At 41.0% G+C, this 12,727-nt stretch overlaps 1 protein-coding gene across 1 annotated transcript in view; it reads left to right on the top strand.

The window, feature by feature from the left end:
• The window catches only part of Kif13b (kinesin family member 13B), a 158,291-nt gene that overhangs the window by 38,923 nt on the left and 106,641 nt on the right, over positions 1 to 12,727 (top strand). Inside the window, exon 3 of the mRNA XM_026398857.2 lies at positions 10,539 to 10,551. Within this exon, the coding sequence (XP_026254642.2) occupies positions 10,539 to 10,551 (13 nt within the window). The remainder of the gene's footprint in view (positions 1 to 10,538; positions 10,552 to 12,727) is intronic.

Below are 12,727 nucleotides of genomic sequence, written 5' to 3' on the forward strand. Positions count from 1 at the left end.
CGTTTTAGGATGAGAAACCTAGGTTTGAATCCAGCACTGTTGTTAAGCAAGTGTCTTAACTTCTCTGTGGTATTCTTTTCTTATTGTTCTGTAAATTGGAGAGGGCTAGATCTGCTTACAGGTTGGCATATTAGAGCTGAAGTGTACTAAATATTGGACACATAGCAGTAACAAAAAGTGGCCTCCATTATTACTGCAGAAATCAAAAAACAGAAACCTAAACTTAAAAAACAGCAGCTCTACATGGAGCTAAACAGTTTCTTAGGCAAGTCTCCCCTTTTCACTGCTGGGAAAGAGAATTGCAGGGCTCCAGCTTGATACGACCACAGCCAGCTTGCCTGCTAGATGACCCTGGCACACATGCTAAACCCGTTGGGTAAAGATAGCAGAGCATTTTGTGCTGGGTATTAAAAGCACAGTCTGTTTCTTGATTGACATCTGACGTATCAGTGTATATGTACATAAAATAAAATTATTTTTAAAATGCTCAGGTTGTCTGTGGCACACCTTTGTGTAGCTTATCATATAAACCTTTCCTCCTGCTTTGGGGTGCTGGGATCTTTCTGTCTTGCTGCCACCCAAGATATGCTGCTGTCTGTAAGTCCCTGAGAAATTGCAGTCTGTGCAGTTCTGGATTTGTCTACCTCCTTCTTTGGTTTCTTGGCATTCTGCCTTTGGAAGCCAGTTCTTGTGGCTTTTTCTGAAACATGAATACTGATTGAGGTATTTTGTCCATTTATCTGCATACACACCCATGCACGAGGGCAGGTCATTTGCAGGTATGCATCCTGATGCACAACCAGTTACCTGTGTGCTGTGTGCTTAAAATTAGAATTTTGTTCCCCAGTCTATTTGCTTTTGAAAGTGTTCAGTGCGTTGTTTATTGTTTGTTAAGCTAATGCCCCATTGCTGCTGCTTTCTTCCAAACATTTTTACTTAGTTGAAGAATTCCATACACTCTAAAGGTGGGCCGTTAAAGAGTTGGTTAGATCTTGGAACAGGAAATAATGGAGGCTGGGATACATTACTCCAGGAGATGGGACTTGAGGAGGACAGGAAGGAGGACTGACACACACACAGAATTCATGTAGGAAGCACAGAGCTACTGCACAAAGTTTACCATGGCAACATGTCCAAAAGAGAAAATGCAAATGGTACTCAAGGCCTAGTTTAGATTTTGCCCCTTCAGCAGACTATTGCTAAAGGTCAAGGTTCCTTCTGCCTTGGTTTGGATCCCCAATCTACTATTTAATTGTTGACTTTGAGGAGATTACTTACTCCTCCAAGCCTCCATTCCCTCATTTCTAAAATGAGGATGATACTAGGATCTATGATTTAGAGTGTGGTGAGGGTTAAAGAAAATAATACATGGGATCCATTTAGAACAGTGCTTGGGTCTGGGAAGAGCACAGCATTTACTGAATGCAGCTTTGGACTCAAGTCTGCTGGTGTCCCAGGCCATGCTCTCTTTATCACCACATGGCATTGCAGAGCAGAGTGAGGTGGGTGGTGCAGGAAGGATCTGGTTTCATTCAGGACTAAAATAGCAGAAAGAGTTAATGAGGCTCAGTGATGACTTGGGGTTCAGGCCAACCAGGTTGGCCTAAAACCTAGGCCAGGCCGGGCAGAACTGAGTGGGGCTTCCTGCAAGTGCAGAGAGCTTTTCCTTGCAGCAGCAGGCTGTAAAGACAGATTAGTGTCTTCAGTTATCTAATGACTTCTTGTCTCATCACTATATGGTGAGCATCCCAGAACTCCAGCTGGCATGTTCATGCAGACTTCGAATCAGAGATGCTTCTGTAGTTAGAAACTTGAGACTTGATGGATTAAAGATTTCTTAGCATAATGCTTCAAGTGCATGCGTCGAGTCATCCGGTGTGAACATTAGTAATTAAATATAACACACAGTGAGCCTGGTCCAGAAAAGTTTGGCCTGAACCTTAGGTGGCCAGTTCTATACCTCTGAACATAAAACAAGTTTACAAATATGTATTTGCCTTACGACTTACAGTTCTACTTTTTATTTTTATTTTTTTGGTATCAGGGATTAAACCCAGGGGAGTTAAGCACTGAGCCATGCACCTAGCCCTATTTATTTTTTATTTTCAGATGTTGCGTAGGTCCTTGCTAAGTTGCCTAGGACCTCGCTAAGTTGCTGACACTGGCTTTGAACTTGCCATCCTCCAGCCTCAGTCTCCCTAGCTGCTGGGATTACAGGCAGTAGTTCTACTTTTAAATGCTGCAGGGAAGCAAAAATGAATGTCTATACAAAGAATGTCTATACAAAGTGGTTAGAGAGACAAAAGGAAGAAATAGATACAGAGCAACCAAATCAGTATGAATGAGGATAAAGAAGTAGTTAGGATCTGGGTAGGAGTTGATTAATCTTTATAATAGTCTAATATGCATAGAAACTTAATTGTGAAAAGTTTTCTGTTCTCTCAAATGAAATAGAACACATTTTGAGAATACCCTTAGCATTGGTCATTGGAGAAATGCAGCCTAGAACTGTACTGAGCTGTTTCTACACACCTACTTGTATACCCGTGACCAGAAATATGGTACTAGGCGTTGGTGATGATGTGTAGCAATTGTAACTCTTGTGTTGCTGATGGAATGTACCATGGTACACATACTTTGGGAAACAGTTTGCCTATTTCCTAAAAAGTTGTCGGTATTTCTGGGTATAAAAGTATTTACCAGTCGACCCAGCAGTTCTACTCTTGAGTATCTATTCAAGAGAAATAAAAGAAATGTGTACAAAAGAACTTCTTATTGAACATTCATAACAGTGCTATTCATAATAGTCCCAAACTGGAAACTGTTAAATGTCTATCTGGTCAATAGGTAAACAAAAGACATGGCAATAAAAAGGATCGAGGGACTGATAATAACATGCTCTGCATGAATGAACCTCAAAAACACACTGAGCGCAAGACATGTCAACAAATAATGAAAAAATGTTCAACATCTCTAGTCATTAGAGAAATGCAAATTAAGACTATACTGAGATTCTCACTCCAGTCAGATGGCAATTGTCAAGAATATAAGTAACAATAAATGTTGATGAGGATGTGGGGGAAAAGGCACACTCACACATTGATAATGGGACTGCAAATTGGTGTAACTACTCTGGAAAGCAGTATGGAGATTTCTCAGAAAACTTGGAATGGAACCACCATTGGACTCAGTTATCCCACTCCTTGGTCTATACCCAAAGGACTTAAAATCAGCATATTGCAGTGATGTAGCCACGTCAATGTTCATAGCGGCTCAATTCACAATAGCTAAACTATGGAACCAACCTAAGTGTCCCTCAACAGATGAATGGATAAAGAAAATCTGGTACATATGGAATATTCCTCAGTCTGAAAGAAGAATGAAATCATGGCATTTGCTGGTAAATGGATGAAACTGGAGACTATCATGTTAAGGTGAAATAAGCCAATACAAAAACACTGAAGGCCAAATGTTCTCTCTGATATGTGGATGCTAATACACAATGGGAGGAGGAGGGAAGATTAGAAGTTTATTGGATTAGACAAAGGGGAAGGGAGGGGAGATGGGAATAGGAAAGACAGTAGAATGACTTGGACATCATTTTCCTGTGTTCATATATGAATACATGACCAGTGTAACTCCACATGAGGTACGACCACAAGAACGGGGAGTTACACTCCATGTATGTATAATATGTCAAAATACACTCTTCTGTCATGTATATCTAAAAAGAACATCAATAAAAAAGCAGGTGTGTAGTGACATGGGCTGGTGCAGGACCTAGCTGCAGTTAGGTGCAAGCCAGTCTTAGGGGGTGATGGAAATGTGCTAGATCTAGATTGTGGTGGTGGTTGTACAAGTCTACATTTGCTAAAAGCCATTGGCTTGTACACTCAGGATAGATGAAATTTGTGGTATATAAATTAGCACCTCAATAAAACTGTCCCATTTCATTGACCTTTCTGGCATTAGACTCATGCTCGTCTGGGATGTACCATAAGGCAGCAGGAGCTTATTTCTTGAATTTCCATGGTTGGGCAAGTGGGAGACTGTGTGAACTGAGGTGCTGCTAAGTTTGCACCAGATTCTGTATTCAATGAAACAGAAATAGTTATAACTGAAGAACATGAAATAAACACAGAATAATCTACGAAACATAAATGTGCCCATCTGAGTTCTCAGCTTCTTGGGAGGCTGAGACAGGAGGATCACTCTGAGTCCAGGAATTTGAGGCCAGCCTGGGCCACATATGAGACTCCATCTCAAATAATCAGACAAAGAAACCAAAATCCCTGGGAGAGCTAAGAATGGGACCTCCCACCTCCTTCCTGCCGCGCTTGACGCCTGCCCACATCCTCTCCCCCTGGTTTTCTGGCTCGGGGGTCTGTTTTATAGGCACCTACTTACGGGAACATAAATTCACAGGCTGAAGGTGACATCTTTTATTTATAGTTGTCCTCAGTGGTTTTATTTCTTATATGAAATGTTAGCTGATCAGCCTGTGGAAATAAATGAAGGCTACCCAAAGAAACACACACAGCGGCCGTTTGCCATACTGCGCTGCAGCAAGGACCCGGGTGTCATCTCTGTGGGGGCAGACACTGAGGGAGGCAGGCGGAGGCTGTAGGGTGGAGCGGAGGGTGGCTTCAAGGGTGCTGAGTGCAGGCTGTTGTCATGCAGAAGCTGGAAGCAGGCCCGCTAGAAGTGGGGTGTCTCAGGTGCTCGGCGTAGGGAGCACATTTGTCTTCTTGGTTGATGCTGAGTAGTAACCAAGGGCAAAACAGAGACACTGGGTGTTACTGACCAAGGCTGACCAATCTAGGCTGGCGGCTTCAGGTGTTGTGGTCAGAGTTCAGTTGTCAGGTCTGGTCAGTGCCTTTGTGTGGATTCAGTCTGTCCAGCAAGAGACTGGCCTAGGATGTGAGACTCACTGTTCTTAGTTGAGAAGCCGTGTGGTAGACCTCAGGGGAGGCAAAGACACAGGGCAGCTTGTGCCACAGCAGCCTCATGGCGCCTGCCCTGCTCCCTAAGTCGGTCCCACCATCAATTCTACCTCCTTAGCTCTTATTGTGTTATAAATCCATTCATTCTAAGCTTTTATGGGGTCAAGATTTGTCTGATGGTTTAAAGCACCTAGTGCGTATTTGTTGAATGAATGATGAGCTGTGGTTGCTGCATGAAACTGGGACCAGATCTCTCAACTTGCAAGAGAATTTGGAAATCCAGATTTCCTAGTGGGAAGCCTTCTGATTTCACTTTTGGCCAATACTGTGAGGACTGAGCACAGTGCATCTGTGGCTATTTTGGCATGTGGGCCTTAGGTGTGTGGCTTCTGGGTTGGAGATGAAGTATAGACAGGGTTGGGGACTGAGGGAATGTTAGATAATGTCAAGGGTGGAAATTTCTTTCAAATAAATGCAATCCAGTCAAGAAGAAATCCAATCTAGAAAGAGGATCCCCCCCCCCCACACACACAGGAAAATATAGACTCCTACAGTTAGAAACCACAAATACTGAAAGAAGCAAAAATTACAGGCTTTCTCTGCTTGAAGTCTAAGAATGTTTCAGTAATCTATCCTAGTGAGTGCATATACCCTTGCAGTTATTTGAATGCACAGTTATTTAAATGAATGTGTATTACTCGGTTACTATAGTAATATATACTATAGTACACTCTATGCATTGTATTTCATAAGAAGTTCTACAGTTGAAATCAGTATTCTCTGGCAGGTTTAACCTTTCTTATAATGAAAGTGGATGATGAATTAAAACTCTATCTGCTGGTGTTTGACAGATGAGAAGAGGCAGGTGATTTGTGAGTGATGAGTTAGTGGTGAGTGTATATTTTGAATTTAGTTCTCCCATTATATGACAGTTTTAAATTACAGAATTTATAAGTTGGGGTTTTCATATTTCTAGTCTATGATTGTGAAACATACTAGTTGTGGTTCAGTAGTCATGTTCTTCTGTGTCCTTCTGTTCTGAAACACTTGTGGTTTGTGTGGGTGGAAGGTTCCAGAAGAAGAGGGTTTTCAAACTATCTTGTTTTTAAAAAGTCTGTCCAAGGATTGTCTGTCAGAGATAGTGGCCTGAGCGTTTTGAGGGGGCTAGGAGGTAGGTGGGATTTAACTTACTGATTGAAAACAGCATCCCATATTTTAGTTCCCTTTTTCTTCATCCTTCATTTCTGATTTTTAAACTTTTTATGTGTGTTTTATAGATGCATTTTCTGTCTTTTTCATGTTCTTTAGTTATAAATATTTCTGTTTCATTGAATATAGAGTTTGTACTTGTTTCTTATTTTTTTATGGTTTTGGGGTGTTTGGGAAAGGATGGGTGGTGGTAAAATGGTTTTATTCTGCACATAATACTGTGAGAGTAACATAAGAGAGGTTTGGAAATAATAAGAAAGTTGAGGAGTGAAAAATAATAGGAGTTGGCCTCAGGAGTTCAAGGTAGAAGGAAAGTCCTGCATGGAAGCTGGGAAACAGGTACATTCTGCCAAGAAGAAGGCCTGTGTGGGGGGAAACTGATGCGAGGCTTGGTTGGAGACATAGGCCCAGACCAGGTCCCCTAAAGAGTCGAGGACTGTCTGCTGAGCAGCCAGAAACCTTTGTTGGACTCTGATGAGTGAAAAGCACCGCCCTGCAGGGCTCGAAGTCTAGCTTAGATGTCCTAAAATAATTCCACTATTGAGGACCTGATTCTTGAAACTGTTTTCCCAAGTGGGTCCTACTGAATTCTAATAGAATGCTGCTACCATTTATTCCTCAAAACCGAATGGCATGTTCTAGATGTTGAGGAAAGAGTGGATCGTCTTTCAGTGATGGTTGTATAGTGACTTCTGACTGAGAGTTGTCTCAAGAAGCAGAGATTGAGAGGCTTCCATGATGAGTCTAGTCTGCCTAAAGTTTTAAGTCAGGTCAGCTTTATTCCTTATGTGGAAGGCACATGGGGAGGGGGTGACAGGAAGAATAATGAACACACAGATTGTTGTTTGGTTGCTGGTACTGCCAGCTAAGTCTGAAAAAGAACAATGTCATTACATAGTATGACTGTGTTAGAATGAGCTCTTTGTAATGCACATCCTTTTTTAAAAAGAGATGGTTAGAGTGGAATGTTGTTATAACAGCATTCCAAATATTTATAATTGTGAAAATTTCAGCAACTTAAATCTTTAGAATTAAATGAAATGATGGTAGTATTTAGATTCGATGTTTGATTTCAATAGTTGACAGCAATTGTTGATTTACATTGCATCATTCTACTGACATTATTTTGTTTTATTCATACGTGGCACTGTGTTTTATTTTTAGACAGTTTTATTTTTTCCATGGTCAGAAACATGAATAACATGTTTCTAAAGATCATCAACTTGTATAAAGTCATCACTAAATTTCTTCTTCATAGTTTGGCATTCTAGAGATTAGGAACATAATTTGACTTATTTTTATGATGTGGGTTATTATTTGAATGAGAAGTAAGCACCAGGTTAGGAAAAAGCAATGAGAGAGTAGCTTATTCCCAGGTAACAGCTCCTGTCCAGAATATGCAGCCAGGTCATCTGCTGTGTCCTCTGCCATCGAAGCACATCCTTCAGGTCAGTCCTCCTGTGCTGTTAACATGTTCATCACTCTGATGGGCAGGTATCATCAGGGATAGTTGCCGTTGCAGGCACAAATCCTAAGTGGATGTTAAAAGTTTCGGTGAAAATCTGGTGAGATACTGGTGTTTAGTTACACAGTCTTAAAGTCTTTTCCCACAAGATGTGTATAAATTACAAAGGGAGAAAATGGTTGTGTTACCAGGGGGAAACCTGGTAGTCACAGCCCTGACTAAGTGAGGGGAATTAACCTGGTCAATAATGAGATATGGGTGTCATTTGCTGCTTCATAGGGAGCACTGTGCTGGCCGTACAGTTACTTGTATTGTGCTTGCTAAGGTGCACAGCCTGAATTTAGTCACAAGGAAGCACTAGACAAACCCAGTCTATGACACTGAGTGAATAATCTATAAAACAAGTGTCTGGTACCTTCAAGTGTCCATAACCCTGACTGGAGGAGAATGGCAACTACATGCAGTGGGTAATCTTGGACCAGGAAAAAAAAAACACATTAAAATTTATATATATAAAGAAAAAAGGATATTAATGCAGGCAGTTGGCAAGGCTTGGATAAATGGGGTGTTAATGGTTATCTTCCACATTTCAGTCATTGTAACTGATGATAGAAGACATGACATTTGGGGTGCCTTGGTAAAGGGTGTGCAGGAATTCTTTGCACTATTTTTGGAACTTTTAATCTGAAAATATTTCAAAATGAAGTTAAGCAATAACAAAAGTAATTGGGCTCAGCTGAGCCATGGAGGCTGGGGCGCTCACAGTTTGTGACATCTCTTTTATTCGGTCAGGAGCTGGTTTTCTTTGCTTCCTGAATCTCCACAGTGATCAGGATAGCTGAGGTTTCTAAATATGGGATCCTGGGATCAATGAGGCATGGCTGTATCGAATTGCAACTACACTTTGAGAGGTTTTGTTTAATTGATTAATTTACTTATTTATTTGTACACAGAGCTGTAATTACATCTTTGGGTGTCCCATGGCTTTCTGGGTTATTTGAGCTTTACTGTTGTAGCTACCAGAATCCTACTTGGAAACTTAGCCCTGTAATTAATTTACATGTTATGCTGTCCTGAATTCAGGTTAGTCCCATTGATTTTTCTACAGTGTGTCATATATTGTTGAATTCCATAGTTGTTTCTTGTATTTTAGGGAGAGCTATTTTTTAAAATATTAAAATGTTTGATTTAAGCTTGAAATATACTAAATATCTTCTTTAGTTCTCAGAAAAGTCAGTGTGGTGTTTTCATACACAATATTTAGTGAGTAGCAAATGCACACTGGCCTCAGTACCAAGTGACAGCCTTGTATTGGGTAATAATTAAAATGAAGGAAATTAATATGCTGAGAAATGTTTCTGATAGCAGGAGCAGTTGTTAATGTGTGACTCAGGTTCTCAAGTCCAGGTTGTCTTGACCAGTGTGGGCAGGGCAAGACCATGGACTTGGACGTCAGAGACCTTGTTTTGCACCAGATCCATGGCTGCTCATTAGTGTGCTTGTCAATTGTAACACTGGACTCACAGTGACACCTTGCCCAGTCCTGAGGACTGAATGAAGCTGTGAGCCAGGACGCCCAGGCCCGCCCTGGTGTTCCAGACCTGGGGCTCTCTTCTTACCTGCGGCTGGGTTTTAGGCTGTCCACAGTGGAAGAGGAACTGCTTTGCTTATAAGATGTGTACAGAGATGATAGCACGTGTCAGTAACCTCTACTCATATTTCATAACTCTTTTTGTCAGGAGCTTCTCTGTATCTCTTTCCAGAGAAATTATTTTCTTTTATATGTCAGCCACATTGGATATCACTCCCAGATCTGTCAAACGCATGTCACTTTTGTTTGCTAGTCTTGCTGTGGTGTTTTAGTGTTCTTACCGGAATCATGGGTACAAATAATTTTGGAAGGAAATCTTATGAGACAGAGGGACAAGGAGGTTCGCAGACTGTTGGAAGGAGACATTTAAGCATGTGCAATTTGCTTTCAGGTTTCAAAGTTTTGATCCTCTGCATAGGAAAAATCATTACTATTCCTATCATACTCTAGTATCAAAAATACTTTGCTTTATTCCTAAATTGTCTAAAGATTTGGATATTGGGCTAGGATTAAGTAAGTGGCCATTGTTTTTAGGAATCGCACACTGAAGTGTTTAGGGCTGAAGGTCATGTCTGCAACTTACTGTCAAGTGGTTCAGAAATAAAATGTGTGTGTGTGTGTTTTTATCTCTTTGGAGGGAGGGGAAGGATGAGTGGTGTCCTCACAGCCTCAGCAGGAGGCAAATTTGGGTGAGGAGTCCATGGAAGTTCTCTCTGCTTTCTCACAAGTTTTCTCAGTTTGAAACTGTCTCCTGATTTGTTGGATTTACACACTGTACCTTGGGGAGATGTAAGCCAGGGGCAGTTTCAGAGGGAGGGAGAGAGGGGAGAGTAGAACTGTCTGAGGACTAAAAAGGAGTAAGTAGTGTGGAATTCCGCAAAAGTAACTCACAGGCAAGACATTAGTAGCTTTAACCTTCTTTCCTTAGCCAGAACAGAACTCATTTTTTGTAGAAGGACCTGACAGTTGAGAGAGTAAACTTGTGCTTTGCCAAAGTAGAGAAAATAATAAAATTTTAAAAAGAAATACACAACAGGATAAGCAGAAATGCAAAAGACGAGTGCTTTTGAATTATCCGGTGTTGAGATAGTCTTTCCTCCCCAAGCTAATCTTCTGAATTAGCATCCCTCCTAAATAGCTAATTGACACTCATTTACCTTCACGTTATTGTTTGGTTTCAAAGGTAATATTTTGTTTTCTTATTGCAAATTTATATCATGTTTGTTATTATTTTACCTTCCAAAAAGAGTTTTGTGAGCTAATTTTTTTTTTAACACTTCTCCCTTTTTTTTTTTTCCATGTCAACGGTGGCGTTTCTTTGGGGAACTAGGAGCCAGCCAAAGGTAAGACATTTGGCTCATTGTGTGATGCTTATGAAGGTCTTATGTGCATAGTCTTGAAATACTGCAGGTTTTCTTCTCAAACTGAAAACATGGGCCTTTTCTGTTTATAGAAGCAGTACAGGCCACCAGCCCCTCACAGCCTGAAGCCTTATTGGTGTGTGGTGGTGGTGGGGGTTGTGAAAGGTGTTTGCACCCTGACAGCCACCCAGTCTCCTCATAGCTGCCACACAGGTTCCTTGTGTGTCACAGATTGGCGAGAACGGATGGTTCCAAACCTTGGTCATGCAGTGCTGAGCCATCTCATCCCCCTGGCATCTAAGCCGGCTGGGAAGGCATTGCCAGGCCAGCAGAAACCCCCAGGTCCCCAGCTTCCTCAAGGGCACGGCTCAGATCCCGGATCTGAGCTTGGATTCTAAGGCACTCTTGCTGTGTGTGTGTGTGTGTGTGTGTGTGTGTGTGTGTGTTTTTCATGTCAGTTACTGCCATCCGGGGACTTAGAGATGTGCTGAGGTGGCACAAGTACTATGTTTTTAAGTTGACCATCCTCTGAAGTTACTTGAAACTTCCAGGAAATTCAGTCTGATCTACATTCTTGGGATTTGTTGTTGTTTTAGAGCCTGTGGTTGAATTCTAATTCCATTCTGTTATGGTTGCTAAAATATGTATAGACATGTTGTTTGAAACTCCAGATGACTTAAATAAATAGTTGGACCTGGCCCTGGTTGTGTGTTTGTAAAGCCCTACTCATCTTTCCTATGTAGAGGGTACTGAGTTATTTTTGTTTTATATTTTGTTGGAGCAGAGATTGGAGATTGTAGTAAATGTGAGGAATACGTTTCTTGACTATTTAAAAACTGTCCATGTTTTATTTAATTCAACTGTGTCTCAGAGTTTATGAAAATGTGTGGGCTAAAAAAACCCACATTGTCAACACAGCATTTATTTCTAGAGGAGGTGTACTTGGCAAATGGGGAGACCTTTATTTTTTACTTTATGCTTTGGTGTTATTTGAACTTATTACTGAAGACGTTTATTTCTTCTCTATTAATTGAAAAAAAAAATTTTAATTTAAAAGAGCAATGTTTGTTTAGAAAGAGAAGGACTTGTCTATTTTATGGACGATAGCCATAATTACAAAATTACTAAAATTTAAAAGGATTGTTTAGTGTTGTTAGTAAATAAGAACTTGGTGCTTATTGGTCCCCAACTTTGTGCCAGCTGTGGCCCTTCCATAACAGTAGTCCCCACTGGTCTGCAGTTTTTCTTTCTGTGATTTCAGTTACCCCAGGCAAACTCTGGCAGATTGAAGTAGATATTTAGAGAGAAGAGAAACAGAGACACCCCATTCATATAACTTTGATTGCAGTATATTGTCATAGTAGTTTTATTTTATTATTAATCACTGTTCATCTCTTCTGTGCCTACTTTATAAGTTAAACTTTATTTAGGTCTGTCTGTTCATGAAAAGCATAGTGTGCCTAGAGTTGGATACTTCCTGAAGCTCAGGCCTACCTGGGTGGTGTGGAGCCTGTCCCTGGCAGGTCAGGGGCGACCCTAGGCTAGCCTGGTGGTGTGAGGTAGGGACTTTTGAGCCAGTCTACTGGCAGCTACAGCTTGCCTCCTTTGTCCTTGTTTGCTTTGAACAGGGCCTGCACACAGTCTCAGGTATTGCTGTGGGGACTTTAGTGATGGCTTCTCTATTGGAATTGGGAGTAAGAAATGAAGTGGTTAAAGAAATCTCTAACCACAAGAATGAGAAGTTATACTCCATGTATGTATAATATGTCAAAGTACATTCAACTGTCATGTATAACTAAAAAGAGCAAAAAAATAAAAATAAAATAAGAAATTTGTAATCGAAAAGTAAGGGAGACACCCAGTAATGATGGGTTCAGAGGGGAGTGCCCTGGAGAATCTGAGCCCTGGTAAATGTACATGGGACTTCTGAAGAGAGAGCTAAGCTTGCAATAACAGAATTAAAATTGCAAGGGATGAGAGTTGAAAGCAAGAACAGAAGAAAGTTAATTTGAGCATCACACTGTATTTAATCGTACCTCTGTGATGATTCTCATTGTGGGTGACAAATGGAGTTTGACAGGCAGCCCCCACTGGACCTTTTGATGCACAGTCCCTTGGGACTGTCTTCCTCTTGCTCCTCTTCTGTTTCAGGATAGCT

This window comes from Urocitellus parryii, chromosome 14 (genome assembly GCF_045843805.1).
Source record: "Urocitellus parryii isolate mUroPar1 chromosome 14, mUroPar1.hap1, whole genome shotgun sequence".
In the NCBI taxonomy this organism is placed as follows: Eukaryota; Metazoa; Chordata; class Mammalia; order Rodentia; family Sciuridae; genus Urocitellus; species Urocitellus parryii.